This window comes from Ascaphus truei, chromosome 7 (genome assembly GCF_040206685.1).
Source record: "Ascaphus truei isolate aAscTru1 chromosome 7, aAscTru1.hap1, whole genome shotgun sequence".
Lineage (NCBI taxonomy): Eukaryota > Metazoa > Chordata > Amphibia > Anura > Ascaphidae > Ascaphus > Ascaphus truei.
Genome location: NC_134489.1, coordinates 70,793,350 through 70,818,812, shown reverse-complemented (window position 1 = coordinate 70,818,812; position 25,463 = coordinate 70,793,350). Strand labels below are relative to the sequence as shown.

Sequence of the window (25,463 nt, the reverse complement as noted above, 5' to 3'; positions counted from 1 at the left end):
GTGGTGTTAGCGTTGGTTCTAATCAGGAGCTCAGTCACTGGAAGCTTTAAGAATTTAGTCTTGGTCCCGAATACCATTGTTACAGTCTTGTCAGTGTTTAAAAACAGTTTGTTTTGGGAAATCCAGTTTTCGAGTCTCAAAAAGTCAGACTGATGTATGTGTTGAAGGTTAGAGAGGCTATGGCTGTGTGCATATAGGATTGTGTCGTCTGCATACATGTGTATTGAGGCTTCCTTACAAGCTGTGGGAAGATCATTAATGAACACTGAGAAGAGTAGGGACCCCAGAACAGAGCCTTGCGGGACACCACAGGTGATATCCAGGGGGTTGGAGTTAGAGCCTGAGATGGACACATGTTGGGATCTTCCTGATAGGTAGGACTGAAACCAGTTTAAAGCATGCTTCCCTATTCCAGAGCTCTGGAGTTTGTTGAGCAGGATAGCATGATCAACTGTGTCAAAAGCCTTTGCAAAATCTAGGTATACTGCACCAGTGAGTTGTCCCCGTTCCATTCCACACTGGATTTCATTGCAAACTTTTAGCAGGGTAGTTACGGTGGAGTGTTTGGGACGAAACCCAGAAACCCAGATTGGAATTGGCTAGGGAAATTTGTCTTGGTATAGAAATCGCTTAATTGGGAGTGGACACATTTTTCCATGACTTTGGATAGAATTGGGAGAAGTGAGATTGGCCTGTAGTTTGAGACAGTGTTTTTGTCCCCACTTTTGAAGATTGGGACAACTCTGACAGTTTTCCAGGTCTTAAGGATATGGCCTGCAGACAGGATAGAGTTGACTATGGACGCAATTGGTTTGGCAATGGCTGGGGCACCAAGTCGTAGGAACCTAGATCCACATTGGCTGCTTAGTTTTAGTTTGAGGAGCGCTTGTATAATCTCCTCTTCAGATACTGGGCCAAATTGAAAATTGTGGGCAGTGTTGGGAGGGGGTGGTACTATAGGGGTACTCCCAGGATGAGATTCAGGTTTGTAGTTTGGGCTGCGTTTTGCTAATAAGTTAGTGGTGCACCCCACAAAGTAATCATTGAATGCATTTGCAATGTCAGTGGGGTCTGTCAGAGTAATATCCCCCTTAGTGATATTACTTGGTTGTTGATGGTTAGGAGGCTGGAATATATTGTTGATAACCTTCCAGAAGTTAGCTGGGTTTGTTGTATTTTGGTGGAGATTGTCAGAGTAATATTGTGCTTTTGCATGCCTTGTTTGCCTTGTGCACATGTTCCGCATGCATCTGTAGTGATTGAGAACCTTGGTAGTGCCAGTTACTTTGTAGCTTTTCCACAAGGTATCCCTGAGCTGGTAGAGTGCAATAAGGTCAGTTGTAACCCATGGAAGGTGGGCCCCCCCGTACCCTTATTTTGCGTAGTGGAGCATGGGTATCGCAGAGTTTTAAGAACTCTGATTGGAAATAGTCAAGCGCAGAATCAGGGTCTGGAATTAAATCGATTCTGTGCCATGGGCAGTTGGTAAGGTCATCCAGAAGCTGTTGTGGGTTAAAGTTTTTAAATGTTCTAGTGAGGAGAACTTTAGGGCTTGATTGGGGCGTTTTAATTTTCCTTACACAGTACACTATTGCATGGTCACTGAAAATGTCAGGAAGGATGCCAGAGGATTGGATTCTGCTGGGGTTTGAGGAGAGAATCCAGTCTAGCAAGGAATGGTTATGCGATTTCAGGTTTATCCGTGTGGGTTGGGAAATGAGTTGCGATAGGTTAAGTGACTTCAATTGTATCTGGATTTTGTGGTTTTTAGGGTCAAGCCAATTGAAGTTGAAATCTCCAAGAACTAGCAGCTCACTCTTCTCATTCAGAGAGGAAATGGAGCCAAGAAATTTGGTGATATCAGTCAGGGATTGTAGAGGGGCTTTAGGGGGGCGGTAGATGCCAGCAAGCAAGATTGGCTTAGAAAAGGGGAGGTAGATTTTGCCAACTAGAATTTCAAAAGAGGGTGGGCTTGGGGGGCAATTTAACAGTGTAAATTGTAAGGTGTCTGCAATATAAAATAACACCCCTCCTCCTCTCTTTGACCTATCTCTCCTAAAAATGGAGTATCCCTGAATGGCGATACTTGCATCAGGGGTTTTAGGGGATAGCCATGTTTCTGTAAGAACGATGGCTTTGGGTTTATGCATAAGGCACCATGCCCTTAGTTTGTCCAGTTTGGGCAGCAGGCTCCGGATGTTTATATGGGCGACAGATAGCCCTTTTTGGAATTTAAAGGTGGAATTCTCAGGGGCATGGGACAGAGCTGAAATGGGAGGACCTGGGTTAGGTTCAATATCACCTGCTAAAGAGAGTAACAGTACAAGTAGGAATTTGGGTAGTTGTTTGTAGGTTGTAAAATTGTGGTGTATGCTATTAGAGTGAGCAGAGGTTTGTGTGCTGCTTTGTAGAGTTCTCCACCAACATTCAGTAGATAGTGCAAGGCTTTTGAGTAGTCCAGGGTGTATGGTGATGTTGGGTGTGGGCCAGGATGGAGGAGTTTGTAGTGTATAGAGGGAGTAATATCTCCATGAGGCCAGGAGAAAGAAAAAAGTTAAAATACATAGCAGGTTCATGATGCCAGAAGTATGCAGTGCTGCAAGGAGCTGTTGTGAACAACGTGAGTGTGTGCAGACTAAACAGCATGGGTGTGCCTGTTCATTGTCAAATGTTTTGGTGCATTGCAATGCTAGAGTCAGTTCAGGGTTTCAGTGTATTGTGCACTCAGTTTTGGGAGAGGCTGCAGTGAAATAAGTTGTAAAGGGGTGGGGGGTTAAAATATGCAGGTTAGCAAGCATGGGATCATAGTGTGATCTGAGTAGCTTAGCGTTTGTTATCGTGAGTAAAAGAGTTTGCAGAAAGATGCAGTCACCAGTCACCTCTAGTGAAACTATAGTCTAACTATAACTTCTCACTTAAAAAGCTCACTTTAAATGGCTCACTATATCATGGCAATGCAGTTCCTGCAAATGCAGGAAGGGTCTTAGTTATATACAGCTAATGCAGTCACATGACCCTCCCCCTCCCCAATAAATCAGCTTATTCCAGTTGGTCAATTAGCAGCAGAGTTAAGAGGGGAAAAAAAAAAAACACCTTTTGCTATTTAAACATACTAACTTCTATCAATGCTAGAGCCCAGACTCAATCTTTTACACAGGTCTTGCACATCAGGAACAACCAGTGATACAGGCTTTAGGGTATATGTACCAAGGCAACTTTGTAGCTGCATGTCAATGTCAAAGTATCCAAGATTCTTGGCTCCATATTTGCCACGTGTGAGCTAGGACTTTAGGGCGTGTCAATAGGAGCAGTTGGGGAAGGAGTTTTGACACACACATTATGCGATGCTTCCAATCCTGTATTTCTGTGCATTATTTTCTCGCTTTCTCTGTGACTAAAACCCGTCTACATGATGTGTAAATTACATTTAATATAGGTTCATGGACCTTTTCAACCTCATGTACTATGTAACTATATAATCCGTGGGTGTCAAATGCAAGAAACCTGATTTAACAAGTTGTTTGAACTTTGTATCGCCGCATGTCATCAAATATATTAGGCCATTGAAGTAAGGATATCCCAGCAAGGATATGGAGAGGCAAAGGCACATGAAAACTATAAAGGAAATTGAAACAAATATACACAAACAAACACTGATTGTTTTGTACAAATCTGCAGTCCAAAACTAACACAAAATGGTCTGCTTGCTCCCTAACTATGAGAGTTTGGACCCATCTTGCTCCATAAAGGGTAACATATTTAAAAATGTTGCTTTATTATTTTAACTACCTTCCCTGAAAATGAACGTGGTACGTTGTAAAATGATGTTTATTATCTTCACAAATGTTCAGCCTCCCACGGCTCTTAGAGAAAATAGAACTAATCTAGACAACATTTGCCGTTTTCTTTCCTTTTTATGCACCATGATATATAACACGAAAGTCATTCCTCACCCAGCAGATTTTGCAGTTAGTGTTTGACTGGTTTTACGGTGCGTTCAGATCGGGCAGTAGAAGGCACGTTCTTATCACCCTGAGTCAGGCTCTGTTCTCTATGCAGCAGGAGACCTAGCCAGTGGGAAGAATGCCGCCCTACTCTGTATTGGTTTGCATGCTTATTTTCTGGTTGTTGAAAGTTATATAGTTGTAATATTGAATACTAGTAATATTGGTTGCTAATACCAAAAAACATGGCTGAGGTATGGTTCGAAAACACCAACATCGACTAGGACTTCTATTTTATTTTTATGATGGTTTATGCAAAGAAAATTCTGTTCTCCCCCAGCGTTGTACATTTTGATGGGTTCTTTCTTTGTTAATCCCTTTGCTGCTGTGAAGGGCAACATTACATATGTATTGTTAATCCCTCTGGGGGATTAAGTATACAAGCGAAATTATAGCAGGTCTATTTGGTGAAACCTTCTCGTTTTTTTTTTGGCTATTGCACAGCCTGCGACTGATCAGATTCTAATCTGTAAATTTGGCATATCAATTGATAGCAAAAGAAATCAATTACAACCCAAGCCATCTGCCTTCCTACTGACTGATAGAATAATGAGTAAGGCTGTGATAGCCATCCTTCTCTGTCATTTTGATGCACATCTGCCTTGCAATGTCATTGAACCTTGCATCCAAAATGGTGGAACTGCAGGGTGAACACAAGACAAGGGTCAAACGGAAGAGAAGACGAGATTTCTCATGGTTTGTGGAAAATACAATTTTAGAGCGACAATATAATTACAGAATTGTATTTGTGTCCTGGACGCCCATGTTAATTCTTCTCAAGGGAAGAAAAATCACAAGAGTTGAAAGATTGCAACAATGATTGAAGTTGACCACACAAACACGAGTGATCGCTTTTTTTTAGTCTTACTCCAATATGAAGTAAAGATTAGTGTTGCTATTTTTAGTGTCATGTTTTCTCTAATAGAAGTAATAATGTGTAATAATAAGCATATTTTATGATTTCAACGGTAATCATATGCAAAAACTATGGCCATAGTTCAACTCCTTAGAATAAGGTTAACGTCACGTTATTTCAGGGTAACGCTACATTATCTTCAAATAATGGGGTGTTCCTACCAGCCATAGAATAGATCAGGGGTGCGCAAACTATTAGAGTTGCACCCCCCTTGCCTTCTCCCCCTCCCCCCGTGCTCGCCCCCCCATCACCTCTTGTATCAGCGTCAAATGACGCTCGGGGTCACGTGATGTCACGCCATGTGACCCCGCGGCATCATTTGGCATCAGAATCAAGGTAAGAGAGTTGCAGAGGCCTCATATAATTTAAATGCCATGGGGAAGAGTGCAGGATCTCTGCAACCGCCCGCGTCCGTCCCCCCCCTGAAAATTCTCCTGCCCCCCAGTTTGAGTACCGCTGGAATAGATGATAAAAGTTAATGACTTATATCACCTTGTTACTATATTAACCCCTTAGTAGCCCAAATGGCCAGCTATTCGTGGACAGTCCAAGAGGAGCTGGCCACAGTGCTACAAAGGGGTTGATCTGTTCCTCCCACTAGATTAACCCCATTGCATTCCAGAAAGGCTAGTAAGGCACTTACTAACCCCTATGACTAACAAGGGGTTAAACAACACACACACACACACACACCTCCCATGGGGCCTAACCACATTCCCTGTGACACCTACCCTGCATTCTACATAAGAAAAATAAGCAGTGTATTTAACAACAAACGGCAGAGAGAGAATGAGTGAGAATGGCTCTGTTATGAACACAGAGGAAAAGATGATTTTAGGATGATACAGTATTTAATGAGGATTCATCATCAAGCAAGAGAGAATCAATTGCTTTAATCAACACTGATGACGAGTTGTTGAGGGATATGAATGGCGATAAATTACAATAAACTAATGGGACCTGTATTAATAATACTGGATTAATCCTCCACCCAGGACAATAACTGCCTCGTCCTTCTGAGATTATTACTTAGTTGTAGGTACAGCATTCTCTTTTCTCTCTCTCCAGCAAAAGCTCTCTTTCTGGGTCTGGCTGGGAGCAACGCCTGGGCTAGGTATAGGGCGAATATAATTTAGGCTTATTTTCATAATGTTTATATTAACGTCTGTTATTCATAACACAATGCTTTCAGTGGGAGTAAATCCTGGTTAACATCACGTTATTTGCTTTAGTGAATACTGCGTTGTGGTTAATGGCCATTAAATAGGCTAACGGAGCTTAGTGAATCCGGACCAAAAACTCAAAACAAATTAAAGTTAAATTAAATTATTAAAAAGCTATAACATTAAAACTAATAGAATTCTAAAACAAAAACTAGACATCCATGTTTTCTAGTATGGTTTCTCCAGTAACTTCACAGAGGCTTATAAAGCACATCTATAAATGAGATTTATAGCCAGGAAGTCTCACAAAGACCATGTAAGGGAATAGAAACATATACCACAAGGTAACATAATTTATTTATTTAATGATGTAATAATTACTGAATCTGCCCAATGTATTAACCATTTGGCAACTAAACCCTTTAAGCGGCTGCCATTAACCACTAACAATATGGAGTTTGCAACACATTGCAAAGCATCCAAGGTGTTAAAATCTAGTATTATGTAGGAAGCTAAATAAAAATGATCAAAATGAAAGCACTCTTCCAAGTAACATTTTTTTTTTGCTCAATAATTACATTTTTATTGATACTGCCCCATTCAGCAACATTTTATAGGAGTTCAACCAACATTTTTCTTTTGCCCCCTACTTACATTTCTAGAAACACAGTTCTTAATAGACATCCATACATTTAATTCATGCTATATATTAGCAGTACATCATGGAACTAGAAAAGGGCAGGGTAGAGCTACTAAATTGAAAATGAGTGAGAAGTGGGGGAACCTATTCAAACTAAAATGCTTAATTGCGTACATTTTGATGGTTTTCTTTGGAAAACATTTAGAGTTCAATTTGCACCCGACCCCTCTTTACTATAGGTTTAGCTCAAGCTTGATTTTGCACGGACTGGCACTTCTAAAGGTGGCCAGTTTAATTTCGTAGGGGCCCTCTGTGTTTGTCAATCAAGTGTTTTCTTTACCCTTAGCCCACCCTGTCCTTATCAGAGCACCAATAAAGTTAACTGGAGGTGAGGAGTGGGGGGTCCGGCTGTACGAGCACCTGCTGATCACACAGTGACATCACACAAAAGGGAGTAACCAGAGGACATCAAACCCCTCCCAAGTATAACATTAAAGAATACATTAAATATACTAAGAGGTCACATTTGGGTAAAAACAAAAAAATGATCAATTACTGAGATGTAGTTCATTAAACATGTCAAGTGTAATTGGTTAACTTTGGTCCTAGAAGGGATTGCCCCTTTATAAGGGGACTTCATGGTACTGTGTCCCAAGAATCAATAAAGTAACAATTTCACTTATTTGTAGCTTGCATTTGCATTTCTCCGGGAACACTGGATTCAAGCATATCCGCTACTTATGTATATCTGTTTGATTACTGATGACATAATTATTACTTTGCAAACAAAGGAAGGAGCTTTGAGGACAAACGGTCTACTCACCAAAAGACACGAAATAAAGATTGTAGAAACCGCCCAAAGCATCTGTTTACCATGGGAATGTTAAAAGTTTAAAAAAGAAATGCTATAAATACTATATTTTAATAATGTTTAAAAATCGGCTACATTTAAAGATCCCACTGTTCTTCGTTAGTTTCTGTACTATGCAGCACTGCCTTTTTACATTTTTCAATAATTGCAAATAATTTTTACCTTTACGCGCGTCATAAATATTTTTAATATGCTAATCACACTAGACTAACAATTAATGTTAGAGCGGTTTCCAAAATAGTTCATTATTGAACAGTTGCAACAACTAAGCATAGAAATTAAGATAAAAAGTAAAGGACATTTTTATTAAGCGGCACTATGACTTTAACACTACAGAAAAGTCAAAATAAAATGTTTATTGCAAACTAAAATGAAAATATGGGTGTACCGGGTGATTAATTACATATATGTTGGTTGTAGATAAACGTTTCTTCCCACCGTTGTTCCCAAGCTACTAGGACATTGATGAATGACCCCAGAGGCTTAATGAAAGAACACTTTGATAGTGCTGATAAACACGTATTTGCTTTGTATGTTAAGTTTAAAATATAAAGCAGGGTGTTTGTAGGTGATGATATAAAAGCTTCAACCTTTTATTCATATGCAACTGTGTTCTTTAATTCTGTCAGAAATCGGTTTGAAGAAAACGTCACTTTGCTCGTCTTGTACTAGATACAATCGCTACAGTGATAGTGGATTCATAGGGGAACATCCATACATTTCACTACCCAGAATCCTTGTCTGCGGTTTCACCACTGTATGAGGTGACAATGGGTTGAAGTAGGTTTTTGAAACCTATGATAGGCATGAAGGAGGAACTCTTGCATTTATTTAATCTTCCTTATTCTGTACCCTTTTAGTTGTGCTTTTGACAAGTTGGTGTATGCATAAATCCTATTATCATATCATTCAGATGAAATAAGATTGACAATCGTGTTCTACTTCCAAGAAAAGCCAGGGCAACATTTTCAGATGTTAAAAAAAGTTGCAAATACTTTTTCGTTCTTCACAATGTAACCCAAATAAGATATCGCTGTCAATATTTAACTTGGACCCTACTTGGTTCTTCATCTTTCAATCTAAAAAAAATCAGCAGTAGAGCAGAGTACTGTATTTGATTTTCAGGAGAAATGACAAATGCATGAATAAAACTTCTAATCTCGGGGTAATGAGCTGTCACCTAGGAGTAAGTAGACCAGTTGGGTTCAAAATACAGTGAAGAACAAAATATGTGTGACAAGCGCTCTATTTAAGAAAATATATAAACAAAGTGCAATAATATAATAAGTGACTTTGTGACAATGAAATATTGTGGAAGTGCTCAAATTTAGTGATAAACGTAATGCAGCTCAAAACCCTTTAAGAGGCTGGTCCGAAGTCCTCTTCAATGAACCCTGGATACTGGAGTGTTTGGGGAGGGCAGAATCACTGCAATATGGAAAATAAAAAGCATATAATAGTGCAGACTATCTGCAATGTGGATGGGGTATGTTGAACCATGGGGTCCCCTAGAGGTGATCCACTGTCCCCTGAACTCTGGTGATCAATGATTCCATGTATATTTGGCCTTTTTCCACACGGCCAATAAAATGGCCGTAAGGGTCAGCCTCACTCCAACAGCCAATACAGAGCCATGACATCAGGAGATGATGGAGGGGATGGTGGAGGGTAGATTACTGTTTTAATATATCACTATGAAGTAAAGCTACATGATACTGGTGCATTAAGATGTAAATAGAAGTACCAAGCACTCATTATAGTGTCAAACATTAATAAAAGCAGTGCTGCCATTTATTGAACCAGTGTCTATACCCCTAATAATCTTCAAATCAACTGGCTGTTTTTTTACTTTGCAACACCGCATCTGACCCTTGGAGTCGCTCATTATTTAAAATAACATTACATTACAAGCAGTAAGTGCAATAGTGCAACAATTACCCCACAAGGGTCAAAAGGACTTCATGCGAAATGCCGCCCAAATTCTAGTTCCGAACTCACTCTATCGGATACTACTGTACATATGACATACACCTTTATGTCACTGGCCATTATCTGTTTTATAATTTCTTCAATGTTCAAGACTGTAATGTGGGACATTGACAAATGAAATATTTGTGGAGAGAACTAGGATGTTTTGCAAAATACTGTATCACAAAAAATCGATGTGCCTCTGGGAAGCAACAAATCATGTTTTTTTGTTTGTTTGTTTTTTTATATAATTTTAGTAGTATTCGATAATAGTGACTTTTTAAAAAAATGTATTCAACTCAATGCAATTTTTAATGAGTTTTAATATACTGAGCATCCTTTGATTTCTATAGCAGGTTTACGCACACCTCGCCAGCAGTGCAAGATATTTACAACAATATCCTGTTTTGTGATCATTTGTTGCCAATGTTCCTACAGTAGCAGTTTGTGCTGTGAACTGTAACAATAGTCAACTTAAACAAGCTGACTACACACACCTACTGTAATAATATAAATAATAAATTATATTTACTCCAAGGCTTTAATTGGAAGCAAGGGGACATACCGAATGAATTCCCTAAAATATATCAAATATAAAAAAAAGGCTCAGCCTTGGGTGCTGAAAAACCAATGTGGATGGCTCACAAAAAAGAGCCTACGAAGTGTAACACATAAAACAATAAAATTATATAAGTCAAATGCCACAATCAAAATTATATCAAATAATGTCACACACACACAAGTTGATATACATATATTCAGACAACAAGCAAATAGGATAAAGTCCAATCCAGAGGGTGCTGCTCTCTTCCAGCAGGATGCAACCCAGGCGTCCAAAAGATAGTACAGTACAGAAAAACAAGAAGAAAAGAGCGCACACCCCATAGTGTAATATTACACTGCACTCTTTTCTTCTGTTTAACTGTAACAATAGATAAGGTTACCGTAGTCATAGAAGAATACATTGTTGCTGATGAGTTACACTGACTGAAGGATTGATTGAAACTGGAAGGCGACCATTTTGTTAGGCACACAGTAAGGATTTATAACAGGAGTACCAAACGATTACCAGCTTAGGTAAGTATGTAGAATGATACATTGTCACGTGTTTTACATATAAAAAGGTAAGGGGGGGGGGGGGGGAAGGGCGGGTAAAGTAGTATTGTTGCTATTGATTCTGAAACATTTATGTAAGTTAGACTGACTACAGCATTGTAGTATCCAAGGTTTAAAGTTGAAGTTCAAGTTGTCATTAAAAAACCCCTCAAAAAAAAACCTGACGAGTAATTAGCTAAGTTGCTAATCGATTGCTGAAATTCAACTGGTGGTTCACTAAATGCATCTTGGGTCCTCTTCTGCTGCACTGACAGCCAAAGTTCTTTGAGGAAGATTATGTGACCAGGCAGGCACTAGATTCAATTGTTTCACTGCTAGAGAAGACAGGACTTTAAAAGGTGATGCTGTTTCAGAAGGGGAAGGGGGTGTGACTTTGTATATGGTTGTTATAGGAACAAAAATGCCTGTTACATTAGAATACATTAAAATTTTCTTTAAAAAAGTTTTTTTTTTTTAAATGCTAACAGTATTTTCTCATAGTACAGAACTGATTTATTAAAAAAAAACATACATGTAGGATATTGCTTTAACTGCAGCTTTAAGGCTTTCAGAATAGCCTACATTCAGCGTAAGCTCCCCTAACGTTTCTTTTGGAAGGTTCCTGCTGGATAATGTTTTTTTAATTTTTATTTATTTAAATAATAATTGGATGTTGTCTGGAACGTATAATATGGTGAAGAAAAAACAGTGAATCCATGTGAATGAAATAAATAAAAGAAAGCCGATTCCATCTCGTTGTGTACGGTGACCAAACTATGAATATCATTTTTAACTCTCCAATCTGTACTATGAATCCGTGTGTTTTATGGGAAAACCGTAAAATATGATGGTATGTTAGAATAAAAAATACATATGTGGCTGGGGGGGGGGGGGGGGATTACATTTTTTTATAAAATGTTTTAATTTAAAATGACGTAATATAAAGCAGGCCATATTGTTTCTCCCTCCTCTCCCCCTCCCTTCCCCTTGCAGATCATATTTTTCTACCCACTTGGGTCTTCTCTAGAGAAAAACGTAATCTCCCAGCATATTGTGTTATAATTTGGAACCATTTGGGAAAGCAGTCAAAGTCCTAAACTGTTTCATATTTGATTGTGTTCTGTGCTACTCCAGAGACACGAGTTTAGATTCAATAATTCCACTGCTGACACAAGATTTCAATGGCACGGTTCTGATTCTAAAAAAAATTGCAGATGTGGTATGTCTAAAGTCATATATCAATCACACCACATTGCTTCATTTTTATATTAAGAGTCTGGAAGTCTGTGCGTTTGCGGTATTATTATTTTCAATGTCTAGGAAAACACTAGAGGATCATTTGTTAGTTTGAAAAACAGAGCTTTTCTTACAGGTCGCCTGCAGCACGTGTTGCGTACATACATATTTATTACATAAAAGAACCAAGTTAATGTTACGGGTCACAGAATCGAAGCTGAAAATGTGACTAGGTCTGGGTCCTTGACTACCAAGTTTGGCTTTGTGGCTCAAACAGCAGCACACGTCAGCTTGGCCAATAAATCACAAGAGACATTCACTTTGTTTCCTGTGTTTATCCACCAGGGCCTGTAGTATATAGTAGTTTGGTTATAGTTTGTCATTGCTTTGCAGATAAATGTTTGCTGAGAAGTTGTGGTCTTGCATCGGTCTTGGAAAGATAATTTCCTACTTGTGATCACAACCCATAACATAGTAAACAGATTTTTGCAAAACATCTTAGATTGGAAGTTCTTTGGTGCAGGCATTTCTTTTTGGTAATCTTATACTTGTGTGTGTATGTATATACATATATGTGTGTGTGTGTATGTATGTATGTATTTGGACCAATGTATGTGTTGATCGTCATTTTTTTACCTACTTTTAGGAGATATATTCTCGTATTTTCCAATGCTGTGTTTTTTTGTGTTCGATATATAGATCTCTCTCTCTCTCTCTCTCTCTCTCTCTCTCTCTCTCTCTCTCTCTCTCTCTCTCTCTCTCTCTCTCTCTCTCTCTCTCTCTCTCTCTCTCTCTCTCTCTCTTCTCTCTCTCTTTTCTCTCTCTTTTCTCTCTCTTTTCTCTCTCTTTTCTCTCTCTTTTCTCTCTCTTTTCTCTCTCTTTTCTCTCTCCTTAGTTAAGTTATGGTGGGTAAAAAAAAGTGACAAAGCAGCAAAGCATATAGCAAATGGAAATACTACTGTATACTCATTTGCATGTCTTAGACAGGTCTGCAACCCCGCCTTTCACCATTATCACCCAGCACTTCCACTGCAGCAAGGGATTCTGGGAAATAACATGCAAATGAGCACCCAGTGCCACCTTTAGCTTCAAAACCACAAACATGGTTCCCTATAGGTTTAAGCTTGCTGCATGGTCACAGCTTTGAGCACAGCCATGGTTAAGATGCATAGCCAGTAAAACCCACCCACAGACAAACTGTTTCGACCTTAACGGGTCTCCTTAATGGTTTTGAAGCAAAAGGTGGCACACTGTGCTCATTTGCATGTAATTTCCCATAATCCCTTGCTGCAGTGTAAGTACTGGGTGATAATGGTGAAAGGCAGGGTTGCAAACCTGTCAGACATGCAAATGAGCATACAGTAATATTTCCATTTGCTATATATATATATATCTATATATATATATATATATAGATATATATATATATATATATCGTACTTTGTTCAGGAGATCAACACATTTGAAATATTAAGTGTCTTGGAGTTTAAAATGAAGTTCTCTACAGAGCTCGGTACAATATTAAGGTAACGTCACGAAATAAGAACACTGAGATCTAGAGCAGGGGTGCGCAATCTTTTCCCCCTGTCCAGGCAGACCTGCTATCCGCGCGCCCCCCTCCCTCCTCCTTGCCACGGTTCCCGGCGTCTGGGCGTCATGACGTCATGTTGCCATAGCAACGCGACGTCACATGACCCCGCGGCCTCATTTGACGCTGCGTTGCCATGGTGACGCGTTTTCAGATGTCGGCTGAACCACGGTAAGTAAGGTTTACAGAGGCTTTCGCCGCTTCCCTGGCACTTAATTTAAGTTCCTCCTTCGGGGAGCGCGCAGGGCCTCTGTAAACCCCGCGCCCCCCACTGTCAAGGTGGGCACGCCACCCTGTTTGCGCACCGCTGATCTAGAGTACAGTGTTTAAAAACATGTCCGAAAATGTAAAGAAAACCTATTAAACATGATTTTAACATAATAATCCGATCATCTTAATTCATTTCTAACGATTATCAATGTGTAGTAAATAATTCATATTAGTTTTACAAATGAAGGTACAAAATAGTTTTTAAGCTTTTTAAAGTAGGAATTTGTTTACAGTTTGTTGTACATTATAAAGCAGCAGTGCGTTGCAGACCTCTCTGGCTGCAAAATGGTTAATATGCAATAGTGTAATATTTGGCTATTATTATGAATGCTCTTTCATTTTAAGTCTGCATGCGTCTTATTTCTTATTTCCTCTCTTACAGAGATGTGCTCCTGCATCAATTCGCCTTATGGACAATGCACAATTTCAATTTGGTAAGTTGATTTCCCACCAAACTTACAGATCCTTTGAGTAACAGTAACCATTTCTGGTTGAAATAAAAGTGCAATGAGTGGATATCTACTTCCTAATGTAACAGTTCAAAAATGTTAGAACAGAATTAGAACTTCAACTTAACCAACTCATTTAAAAATCAATGTGTAATTCTTTTTTTAACCGTCAAAATGTTTTTTTGTTAATGTGCCATGGAGTGATTACAAGCCGCGAGTTGAGCACCAAAGCCTCAATTAGTAAAAAGACACTTTCCTGTATGTCGGGGGTTCTCAACTCCAGTACTCAAGACTCCCCAACAGGTCAGGTTTTTAGGATTTGTCTGCTTTAGCACAGGTGGCTCAATCAGTGGCTGTCTTTGACTGAGCCACTGATTGAGCCACCTGTGCTGAAGCTGGGATATCCGTAAAACCTGACCTGTTGTCGGGTCTGGTGGACAGGAGTTTAGGACCCCTACTGTATGTGATCAAGGAAAAAAAATAAAGTACAGAAAAATCTAACTTCTGTCATGTGCTGTTCAACACTTAAGAGGCCTACTGTATTTATTAAAGTCTCATGGCTGCAAATGTGAACAAATCCGGTGTAAACAAACAGCGTCATATTTATCAAAGCAATGGAATGAGGACATACAGTATTGGCGTATCAGACATCCGGTTTAGAAGCCGGCCCGCGTCACTTCCGGTTTCCGGTAATGGCAACTGAAGGCTAAAATAAGATTGTCTCGCCAATAGTGGCGCCACGTCACATCCGGTTTAGAAGCCTGCCCGCGCAACTTCCGGTTTCCGGTTATGGCGGCCGATGGCAAATCTAGCTAATTAGCAACCCTACAAAAGGAAGAATATGGCACACCTACCTATACTCTGACGAAGCGCCATACCGGCGTGAAACGCGTAAGAGATGGAGGTTTTTGCACCCGTTTCCTGTCTGCACCATGATGTGTGAATAAAGTATATTTTTTATTATACCGCTGTTGTCCTATGGAATCCTATGACTTTGCTGTGCTCTGCATCTCTGCATCTTGTGACTACCTGATCTTCAAGTTTTTAAAGCTGTAGAAGAGCACTGTGACCCATATTAACTGAGCACTTTGTGCACCTTCCAGCTGATTCACGTGAATGTACGGTATGGTGTCTTACGACAGAAGACAGTACTCAATTAGTAAATATGGCCCGGTGGTATTTTACACCACAATCATCCCTTGGTGCACACGCTTATTTTAGGGGCTTATTCAATCAGTCAGTCACAGTTTTTTGCCAATCACAATTAAAAGTGATTGGAATAGATACCTTGAAAGACTGTATTTAATGGTGGAAAATTTATTATTGTACCATTAAAGGTCTAATTTATAGGGTTGTCTGTCAGAAGGGATTAAAATGGGATTTAGTGCGGCCATACCTGGACATAACGGCATTTACATTACATTAAGAATATACTCTCGCCATTATCCATCAATATGTAATTTATTGTAAAAGCACAAGGGACTAAAATTTTGCACTTTGGTACTATAATTTTGCATATATTATAACCTGGGACAAGGTTAGGATTGCACAATATTCTGCAAGGCATTAGTGTGACATTGTTTGTAACCAAAGCATGGGGGAATGCATTTAATATTTCTTTTGATATCTTGAAGTAGTATCAATCGAAAGTGGCATTTGATTCATTGGAACTACAGTATTTGATTTCTTGATTCTATGTTGTCATAGCTCTGTATTATACCAATCTAAACATTATGAATGAATATTGCACAATACATGGGAACTGTTTTGCTATGTGGCATATTTATTTGGTATGTTAGCCTTATCTATGATTGAGGTTTCACAGTATTTTTTCAGCTTTTCACATATTGTAAGATTGACGGAGCACTTTTGAAATAAGCGCAATTACCAGTCAATTGTGGCACCTGAATGAAATAATTAAATGACATATCCACAATAATGTAATTACATTGCATAGTTTTGCTAGAGAATGCTAAAAAAAAAATTGGAATTACAAGCAAAAATGCTTACGGTATATTCTGTAACAAAATACACGTTATTAGGGAACATAGCGGCGTCTTTCTAAATACTGATATTAATCTCAATAGGTACAACCAGCTGTTTTATCACTTTCAACTTCCTATTGAAAAGGTTTTGCTTATGAAGCATGAACAGGTATTCTATGTGACTGTTTCTTGCTGAACAGGGATGTTTCTGGTCTTTAATGGGTGATGTGATCAGGTGCAGTAATAGAATCACCATGTCTAATAAACCAACCCTGAGCTATGAAAGCAGCATTACAAATGGGATTTTCTCTCTGGAAAGGGAACGCACGCCAGTGTGAAACTATATTGTTTAAGGAACAGAGAACCATTACAGTTGACAGTTTGCAAGTATTCATTTCTGTTGATCCCCACTTATTCCGTTGTGCCTTCCCCAAATGTGATTCTCTCCTGTGGGTTATATCTGTAGGTAATGCAATCCCCCCTAATCGGGTCTTAATTTTGTTGCTGTTGTTGTTGTTGTTGCATTGAAACCAATGGGTCCTCTGGAGCTGAACCTCATTATTTTCAGCTCTGAGGACTCTCCTGGTTCCAGAGATACTTAACAATGTAGTTACCGGTGTTAAAGATCCCTTCAGGGAATTCAACATGCACACCACAACTTGGGGGTCCGACAGGCCAAGAAGAAGCTGCACTGTAATCCGCTGCGTCTTGCTACTCAACGTTCATTTTAATGTCCCGGGTGAACACTGGCGACTACACTGGTAAGTATCTAAGAAACCAGGTGGTGGCCAGAGCAGAAGGGAATGTGGCCGAGCTCTAGGGGACCCACTGGTTCCAATACTGCTAATCTATATTGTTTGTAGGTAGGATTGCTGCTTTAAGTGGCTGCATTTTCTATTTCTTGATGACATCTCCACAAAATAAAGTTGACTGATAGATCTACAAACGGTTTAAACATGAGGGGTTTGATGGACGTACGTCTTTTTTCAACCTCATCTACTATGTAACTATGTGGCATCACTGACCCTGATGGGAACCATGACACTTGTATGTACTGTATACATGTATTTTTTTTTTTATAGTGCCAACCTGGGATGCAGCGCTATACAATTTTTACAAACAGTAGACACACATTTGAGTGCTTTGGTTATAATGTGTATCCTATTGAGTTTTGAAGGTAAATCCACTCAAAACAAAAACCATCTTATAGGGATGTGTAAAGGAGTCATTAGCCGCTGAGTACTGAGCTATGTCTTAAACCCCTGTTACAAACCAGGGATCGGAGCATTAGAGTTCTGCTGGGACTCTTGATGAAATAATAGATCAATATAGGTGTTGTCAATTAAATCCAGCAAAATCTCTAGAAGAGGATTTTCGACTTAAATGCCTGATCTGTTGGCAGTTTTTTACACGTTTAATGGTGCTGAGAGGTGCAGTTCGACGCTGCTAGTCATCACCGCTACATAACTTTGTTTAGATGTGAAGTGTTTGGACAAAACGTGTTATAATGCGTTACATATGCTGGTTTGCAGTGTCATTGTGTAAAATACAGCATTAGAAAAACACCGCCTGAAAACAATTCATGAGATATCGCTAAATAACAATTAATTTGTCAACATTCTATCAAATTGATGTGCAGCCACCAATTAATTTGATGAATCGTTTCTAGTCAAATGTAAAATAAAAAAAAGGCCTCTTCATTTAACTTCTCCGATCCTAGAGTGGCTCTCTGGCAACCAACAGGTTAAACATCTTAACCCTTAATACAGGGGTTCTCAACTCCTGTCCCCAAGACCCCCCTCTTCGACTGAGCCACCTGTACTGAAGCTGGGATACCCTTAAAACCTTACCTGTTGAGGGGGCTTGAGGACTAGAGTAGAGAACCCCCACGTTAACAGAATCACAGATTATTGATTATTTTAAGAAGACTGGAAACAAGGAGTATGTTTTGCTATAGGATTTGAGAAAAGGATGTTTGCAATTGTCTTATGTTTATTGATAAAGCACCAACTCTTCTTTATAAAAGTTATATGAAGTACAGTATGATTGACCCCTCCAGTGTTAGAGGGGCTAGTAGCTCATTGCTTTACTGGCCCTCCTGACAGTGCAAACGTTGAGAGTTTCTGTTGTTAAACTAGCATGAGGAACTGGTGCTTTAAATGGCATGACTGTCTCTAACCCATATGCGTCTTTTAATTTGAAGGCTCCCTTCCCCTGTACAATTGATCTGCAAAATGTTTTTCGTGTTGAGATCATTGCAGCAGCTTATTCATTTAAATTTTGATTTATTTGGGCATGTATTTATTTTTTGCAGGGCATGCTCTTAAACCTCAGGTGGCCTCAATTTTTACTTCATTTTTGGATGGGTTAAAAAAATTCTACATCACAAAGGTACAGTTTTGTTTGTGTTTTTAGATCTTTCTGCTCCTTATCAGTTTTTTTTTGTTTTTTTTTAATAAATGGGGGTTTTCCAAAATATTAGGTCTTGTAAGCTTCTACCAGGTTGCAAAATCTTCCATTTGAACTATGACAAATGACCCATAAACACAATGTTATCATGCTTGTAGAGGCAGCTTCCCTCCCCAGTCACAAGGAAGTAGTCAAGCTGCTCCCATGTTCACGTTCTGATATGATGACCTGTATGTTCCAATTGGGTTCCCTGTTCTTGTGCCACCTACTGTACACTGCCATTTGTCAGAGTGGCTGAGCATTGATTTCAGAGTTCATCTGCAACAGCATCTATTATCCTACTGGGTCAATAAAAGGTCCCATAACCTACACAGAAACCAATTTTCACTAGTAAGAATATGGCCACTAAAACTCTGCATAATAAATGAAACATTTCCAAACCTTACACATACAGATCATGAAGACTGATCTGTGAATCTTGTGGACATTTTTGATTGATTTGATTTTGGAAAACCCTGTTTTGCTTTGATGTTTAATACCTTTAAGTTTATCTACACCAACCTGGTTTTAATATTGGCCTCAAGCACTGCTTAATCACATACAGACCTTTCTTTTTTTTTTTTTGCTGCTGCTTCTTAAAGGTCAGTAGGATGCATTCCCTTTCTCTTCTCTGTATATCATTACTAATACTGTATATGGAATTGTTCCAACGCAATGATATGATCTATACTGTTGGAACGGGTTATTTGTAACGCCTATGAAGGCTGAAGGCCATCATTATGGCATGATATTAGTAAAAGAAACATTTGTAAATATTTAAACCAAAATGCAAAACCTAAAATTATAGAATTGCATATATATTTTCCTTGATATTATTTTTTAACAAATTTTTTTCCCCGCAGAACCCCTTTGCTTAACTAATTAGAATGACATGCCTTATCCTGGCCATGTCTACAGCTTTTTTTTCCATTCTGCTACATGTAGTAAAGTCCTTAACAGCAGCCTAACAGTGCATTTCTTAAAGAAGTTGCAGTAGAGAAATATTATGTCCGATGAGTATTCTATCATCAGGAGAAGAAAAATACAGCACACTCACTGTTCTCATGCAAAGGATCATTTAATAACAGATCAACGTTTCGGTCCTAAAATGTGGACCTTTCTCAAAGTGATTAAATTATCCTTTGCATGAAGACTGAGAGTGTACTGCATTTGTCATCCCCGCATACCACCTGGAACCCAGCTCCTGTGAGCACCCATGGCAGTATACCCATAATTTTAGGGTCAGTTCTCCTTCCTTTATTTCCCATGAGTATTCTATCATAACATGTATTCTATCTTAACATGTATTCTATCTTAATGTGATAAGCGCACTAGATTTTTTATTGAGGCCTAATGGCGCAACTGCATGTGTCTGGGATCATACGATTTGAAACCAAGCTGACAACCATATTTAATATACCCCACAGTCATTCGTTGGGAAAGGAAGATATAGGCATGTGACTGTTGACATCAAATGTCCATTGTTCGTTGATGCTCCATTCACACTTTGCATTTCATTGTGTCTTCTTTTATAAGCAGAATACTGGTTTGAACATGTTGTGTGTGATATTGTGTTAAAAGCCCTTTACAATGTAAATAAATTGTGCATGACTGGGTAACCTGAAATCCTGCAGTTCCTTAGTGTTATTGTCTCACTCAAACTTGGCATTTGCCAAAGTAGCTTAACTTTCATCTTCAACCATGGTTTATTTTACAGTTCAAAGGCTTTGATCCGAATCAGTTGTGCGTGGCAACCTTGTTGTTCGAGGGTGACCGTGAAAAAGTTCTGCAGCATGAGAAGCAAGTGTACGATATTGCTGCTAAGTTTGGGTATGTGTAAAAAATAAAAAAAGCATCTTAACTAAAGTATTTGTGATGAAATTGTGAACCAGCCCGTTCCCAATTCTGGGAAGATCTTGCATAGGGGTAAATGGGCAGGCTATCTGCCGTTAAATCCTAGTTTGCAGCTGCCAAGGCGGACGGGCCCAAATGGTTAACTTTTGCCTTTTATGAACTTGACCTTTTTTTAATGTAGTTATTGTCACATTTATTTACAACTTGTTGATGAAATTTATGTGTAGTTCTAGATTACATGTACATTTGTGAAATGTTTTTTTACTGTGTGTAAAAATGAGGAAATGTATGTACGTACTTGATATACATGTGTATATATTTATTATGTTATTAATGCAGCAGATATTCAGTCAGAATGTTTAGATTTACACTGAGCCCTTTTTTGCATTTCATTTTTTTTCTTTTAGGAGATCTCCTCTTGCTACAAGTTGCTTTTATTTTTGCAATTTGATGCTGCTTTTAAGGAGATGTAAACATTTGTGTTCGAGAGGTTAAAATGAAGCTCTCCCTAGAGCCCAATGCATTCTACATTTTACCACGCTATCCCCAGGAGCTAGCAACAAAGAAAATCATGTTTCTTAACACTAGAAATATATATAGATGCTATGGGGCAAAGATATTTTATACGTGTTAAACTCCTATAGGTTTCTAGAGGGGATTGCTGCTTTAACAAGGGCGTCATTAAATGATCGCTGCAATTCAAAATGAAACCTAACTAAGATCTTAAATATTGATGGAATATACTGGGTAGGGCCAGTGTATAAATAAGGCTGCCTAGTGTTCCAAGGGAAGAGGGGGCATGTGGTGGTGATTTCTTGTTACAGCAGCAATGCATTGTATGTCTCGTATTGATAAGTGAGACCTTTACCACTGGCCATGATGATATTCCAGTATACAGTATATCTGACACCTATGGCTATATTTACTTAGCAGTACTAAGTCTTAGGCTAGGTCCCCAGTGGCTGCTGCGGCGTGCGCTACGGCGTGCATTGGCCACATTTGGGACATTTGAAGGCATAGCCCTCTATGGGGCAGGCCCCAGTCAGCGTGCGCGCGCACAAGCCACAATGCGCGACCGCCTTGGCCAAAAGACACGTTTTTGGTGCGGCGGCCGAGCATTGGCCACATCACGGCGGCGGTTCAGCCAATGAGGGCGAACCAGCCGTGTGACGTCATGGCCGCGCCCACCGCCACGCCCTCCCAATCGCGTGTGATCTGAAATCCATCAGATCGCTCGGCTGGAGGGGGAGAGCACCGGGAGGTAGTTGCCGGGAGGGCGCTCCGCCGCGAGTTACCGGGGCCGTAGCCTTGGGCACCTTCATTCCCCTCACTTGCATGTGCCTTGTGGCTTAACGCTTTTAAAAAAAAGTTAATCTGGCCAATAGTCCTGTATTTCATTTGCGGTTATGCTGTCTTCCCCTTGTTTGGGAAGACGCTCCATTCATTACACTCATATGGGGCTAAAAGCTCCCAAGAAATGGGAACACAACTTTTACAGCACATTGAGTAGGAGTCATATTTTCAGTAGCTATGTTTGTTTAAGCCATAGCAGTATGTCGTAATATCGTGCCCCAATTGTGTATTTGAATAGTTTTATTTAAAAAAATAAAATGTAAAATAAAACCTGTTCACATGGTGCACTGTGAGAGCCACAGGCAGAGAAAAATATACCTAACAATATATATGTATAACCAAATTGAGGGGAAAGGGTAATTGTAGGGATCCATTGTATGGTGCCTGGGTGCTCCGAATGTAAATTCAATGTAGAGAATCCGTGTACTCACAGAAAAATCTAGCACCCCCCCTGTTTGCGCACTGCTGCTTTAAGTGATTTATTAATGAAAAGATTGATGTTTCGTTGCGAAAGCTCCAAATAACAGGACAGAAACATTGATCACTGGCAATAAAACCATTTTATGCACCTGCAAAGCTTCCTATGAGTACCGATCTTTAAAGTGGCAATCCAAGATGGCTGTTTTTTTTTTTTTTGTTTGTTTTTTTTAAACACAGGATTGAAGCATGGGGGTCTCCGGAGATGAACCCCATTCATTTCAGCTCCGGGACCCCTTGCTTCCGGAGATACCTCCGTAGGTGGTGCTGGTAGTTGATCTGGCTCGCTTGCTGGGGTTGACGTAATGACCGCTTTTCAAAGCCCCCGCACCGTGCGGGCCAATAGGAAGCCGTGATGTAACCCGGTGTGGCATCCTATTGGCCCACATGACATGGGAGCTTTAAGCTTGCAGGAGATACTGGCATCCCCTGCAGAAGGAAGTATCTCTGGAAGCAGGGGGTCCCTGGAGCTGAAATGAATGAGGTCCCCCTGCTTGAATCCTAAGTGAAACGAATTATAAATAAATCTAAAAAAAGTCCCGATTTAAATTGCTCCTTTAAGCAATTTCTATTTATTTTTTTAATCGAGCACCAGGTTCTAAGACTGTTGACGGGGGAGAGGGGGGGGGGATGGTGTGTGTACGTACGTATGTATGTACGTACGTACGTACATACATTCTGGAGCTTCTGAGTGTCCTCATTACTGCATCATGGAAGTTGTCGCAGCATTTTCGTTGGTAACAGTATATCAGAGAATACAGATGAAGCCAATATTATACCGGTTGGCACGCTTACATGTGGTGAGCACAGCAGCTCCGTCTCTTCTCCTCACATGCGGCTGCTTCTCCCGCTAGTGCGTTGTGTATGTCCCACTGCGGCGCTGCAGCAGTTGCAAAAAACATTGGCTACATCTGGATTCGACATTTCGCAGTTTAGAGCATGGCTTTTAGCGCAGTTTAAATATTTATTATATGCACATCCATTTGTGCAATGTCATATATGGTGTTACATGGGTGAGTGCGTTCACTTTCTTACATCTCTAGTATATCAGTCTGAGTGACACTGCTGCTTCATTAATCAACACTTTGAGATCAGAGGTAAAACCAATCAAGGAAGACATTGCTTTGGGGCAAACCATTTCATTGGTCTAACATGACCTCACTATCCCGCCTGTCTGTGAAAAGATTTCTCCTCTATCATAAATATACTTGCCTTTCCCAGTGGAGAGTATAGCTGAGGTTGACTCTGAACATTCTGTTCGATGCATAATGAATATTAATTGGAGGTAGCTGAGCCTACTCATAAAGTGTATTCCCCTGATCAGAAAGGTTATTGTGATCTGAAGTACACAAGGAGAATTTGATTATTAAAGCACGACGTCTGTATACTCCATTCTAAGACACAAAATATTTTTCAAATCTGTATTCTCTTCCATTTTCTTCATGTTGTGTTTCTTCATTAAATACAGTATACGTTTGCCTTTCCTGTGCACAATAGCATTAAAGTGATTGGGTTCTTTAAAGACAATGCCCTTGTGTTCCTACACCAGATTGCTCTGGATATTGGGGGTATACTCTTCTGTCCTTTTAGTTTCAATGCAGGATTAACATTTATTGATATCAACACGACTAAAAGAATATTAACACGGCTGGATACTTTCATTTTATATGTTGAGTTCGATATCTTTGTGGAGAAACTGGTATTGTATAAATAGGCTATTGTACCGAATAACTTTTTGAATTGCTTCTTAACCATACATCTATTTGTTCTCCATCTTGTAAGAAAGTGTAGATCCCTTTTGATAATGTATGGTTATCACATATGATATAACCAAGCTTAAAAATCAGTTTTAAAGACTAATCTTAGGTATTTATTCTGCACAAATCAATGTCTTAAATATCTCTTTTGTGCTATAGGTGAGGCATGCTCATGGCAGTGTATATAGAAGAAACGGCAGCGAAATTGCTAAACAGAGTGGGTTTATCATATCATATGACAATTTAAACTAATATTTATTTATTTATTTGAAAGCAGGGAGGCAGGGCATGGGAAATTAATATTGAATATATTTTTGTAGCGACTGCTGCAGCAGCTTAGATACCGTGTGTTTTAAAAAGGAGACTGTGTAATCAAGACGATTTGATAAATTGTCAATAGCCCACCCCCTGTCACTAATTGTTTTGTGCTGCTACAAAGGGACAGAAAACATTTCACTTCAGTAACAGGCTGAGTAATGATGGGGAGTTTTCTGTCCGTCTGGTTTGATTGATTATACGGCTGATCGATGTAAACTAAGGTAAAAATGGCATTTGTTCAGGCAGCCTCCTCCCCCCCCCTTCTCCTTACGCACTTCCTATTGAGTAACCGAATTTGACACTTTGCTGTAGGCCTTCGTTTTTAGTTGGGTTCCAATTTTAATTTCACGTTTGTACAGTACGTTGATACGTCATTAGGAGATCAGGAAGCAGAGCGGTTTGATGGATCTGTGCCCAGTCACACAACTGCAAAGTTCTTAACCTCTTTAAAGTGTCGACTTGTGTACATCATGAAATCATTTTGTGTCACAAAGGGTAAAAGCCTGCACTGCGGGGTAGGCAGTTGTACGTAACAATAATAACTATTTATATAGCAATTTTCTCTCAATGGGACTCGAAGCACATGAAATCAATCTTGATCAGGCCAAAGTCATTTCCACAGTAATTAAGATAATTATCTATTTTTGTTTTAAATGTATATATTTATTTATTTCACGTGATCATTCTACATTTTTGACCAAGTATGTGTGCTAGCTCACCATAAGTGCAGACATAATAATGGGGTAGATTTAGGTTGACCCTTTAAAAATATTTCTGCATTCGTTTTAATTTTTGTTTTTAAATAATAATTTCTATCCTTTTTTTAAATTCGGAATTAATTTTGTATTTATTTTCTTAATTTGCTTTAAGTATATGCATGCTTACTAATTTAATCAGAGGCGCTGCCTCTGACTTTTTTTTAGTTTAATAAATATACCTTTTAAATGCAGCGTGCGGTTTTTAATATTAGGAGAAAAAAATTGCAGCTTGCCAAAATATGCACGTGCCCTTTTTTAAAGTATATAAATACTTAACATTTTATTTTCTTTAAATACTTCGGATAACCGCTTC

General features: G+C 39.3%; 1 protein-coding gene across 1 annotated transcript in view; it reads left to right on the top strand.

The window, feature by feature from the left end:
* The window catches only part of AGPS (alkylglycerone phosphate synthase), a 157,447-nt gene that overhangs the window by 80,682 nt on the left and 51,302 nt on the right, over positions 1 to 25,463 (top strand). The window contains exons 12-14 of the mRNA XM_075608988.1: positions 14,134 to 14,185; positions 18,500 to 18,576; positions 20,351 to 20,463. Coding sequence (XP_075465103.1) covers positions 14,134 to 14,185; positions 18,500 to 18,576; positions 20,351 to 20,463 — 242 coding nt within the window. The remainder of the gene's footprint in view (positions 1 to 14,133; positions 14,186 to 18,499; positions 18,577 to 20,350; positions 20,464 to 25,463) is intronic.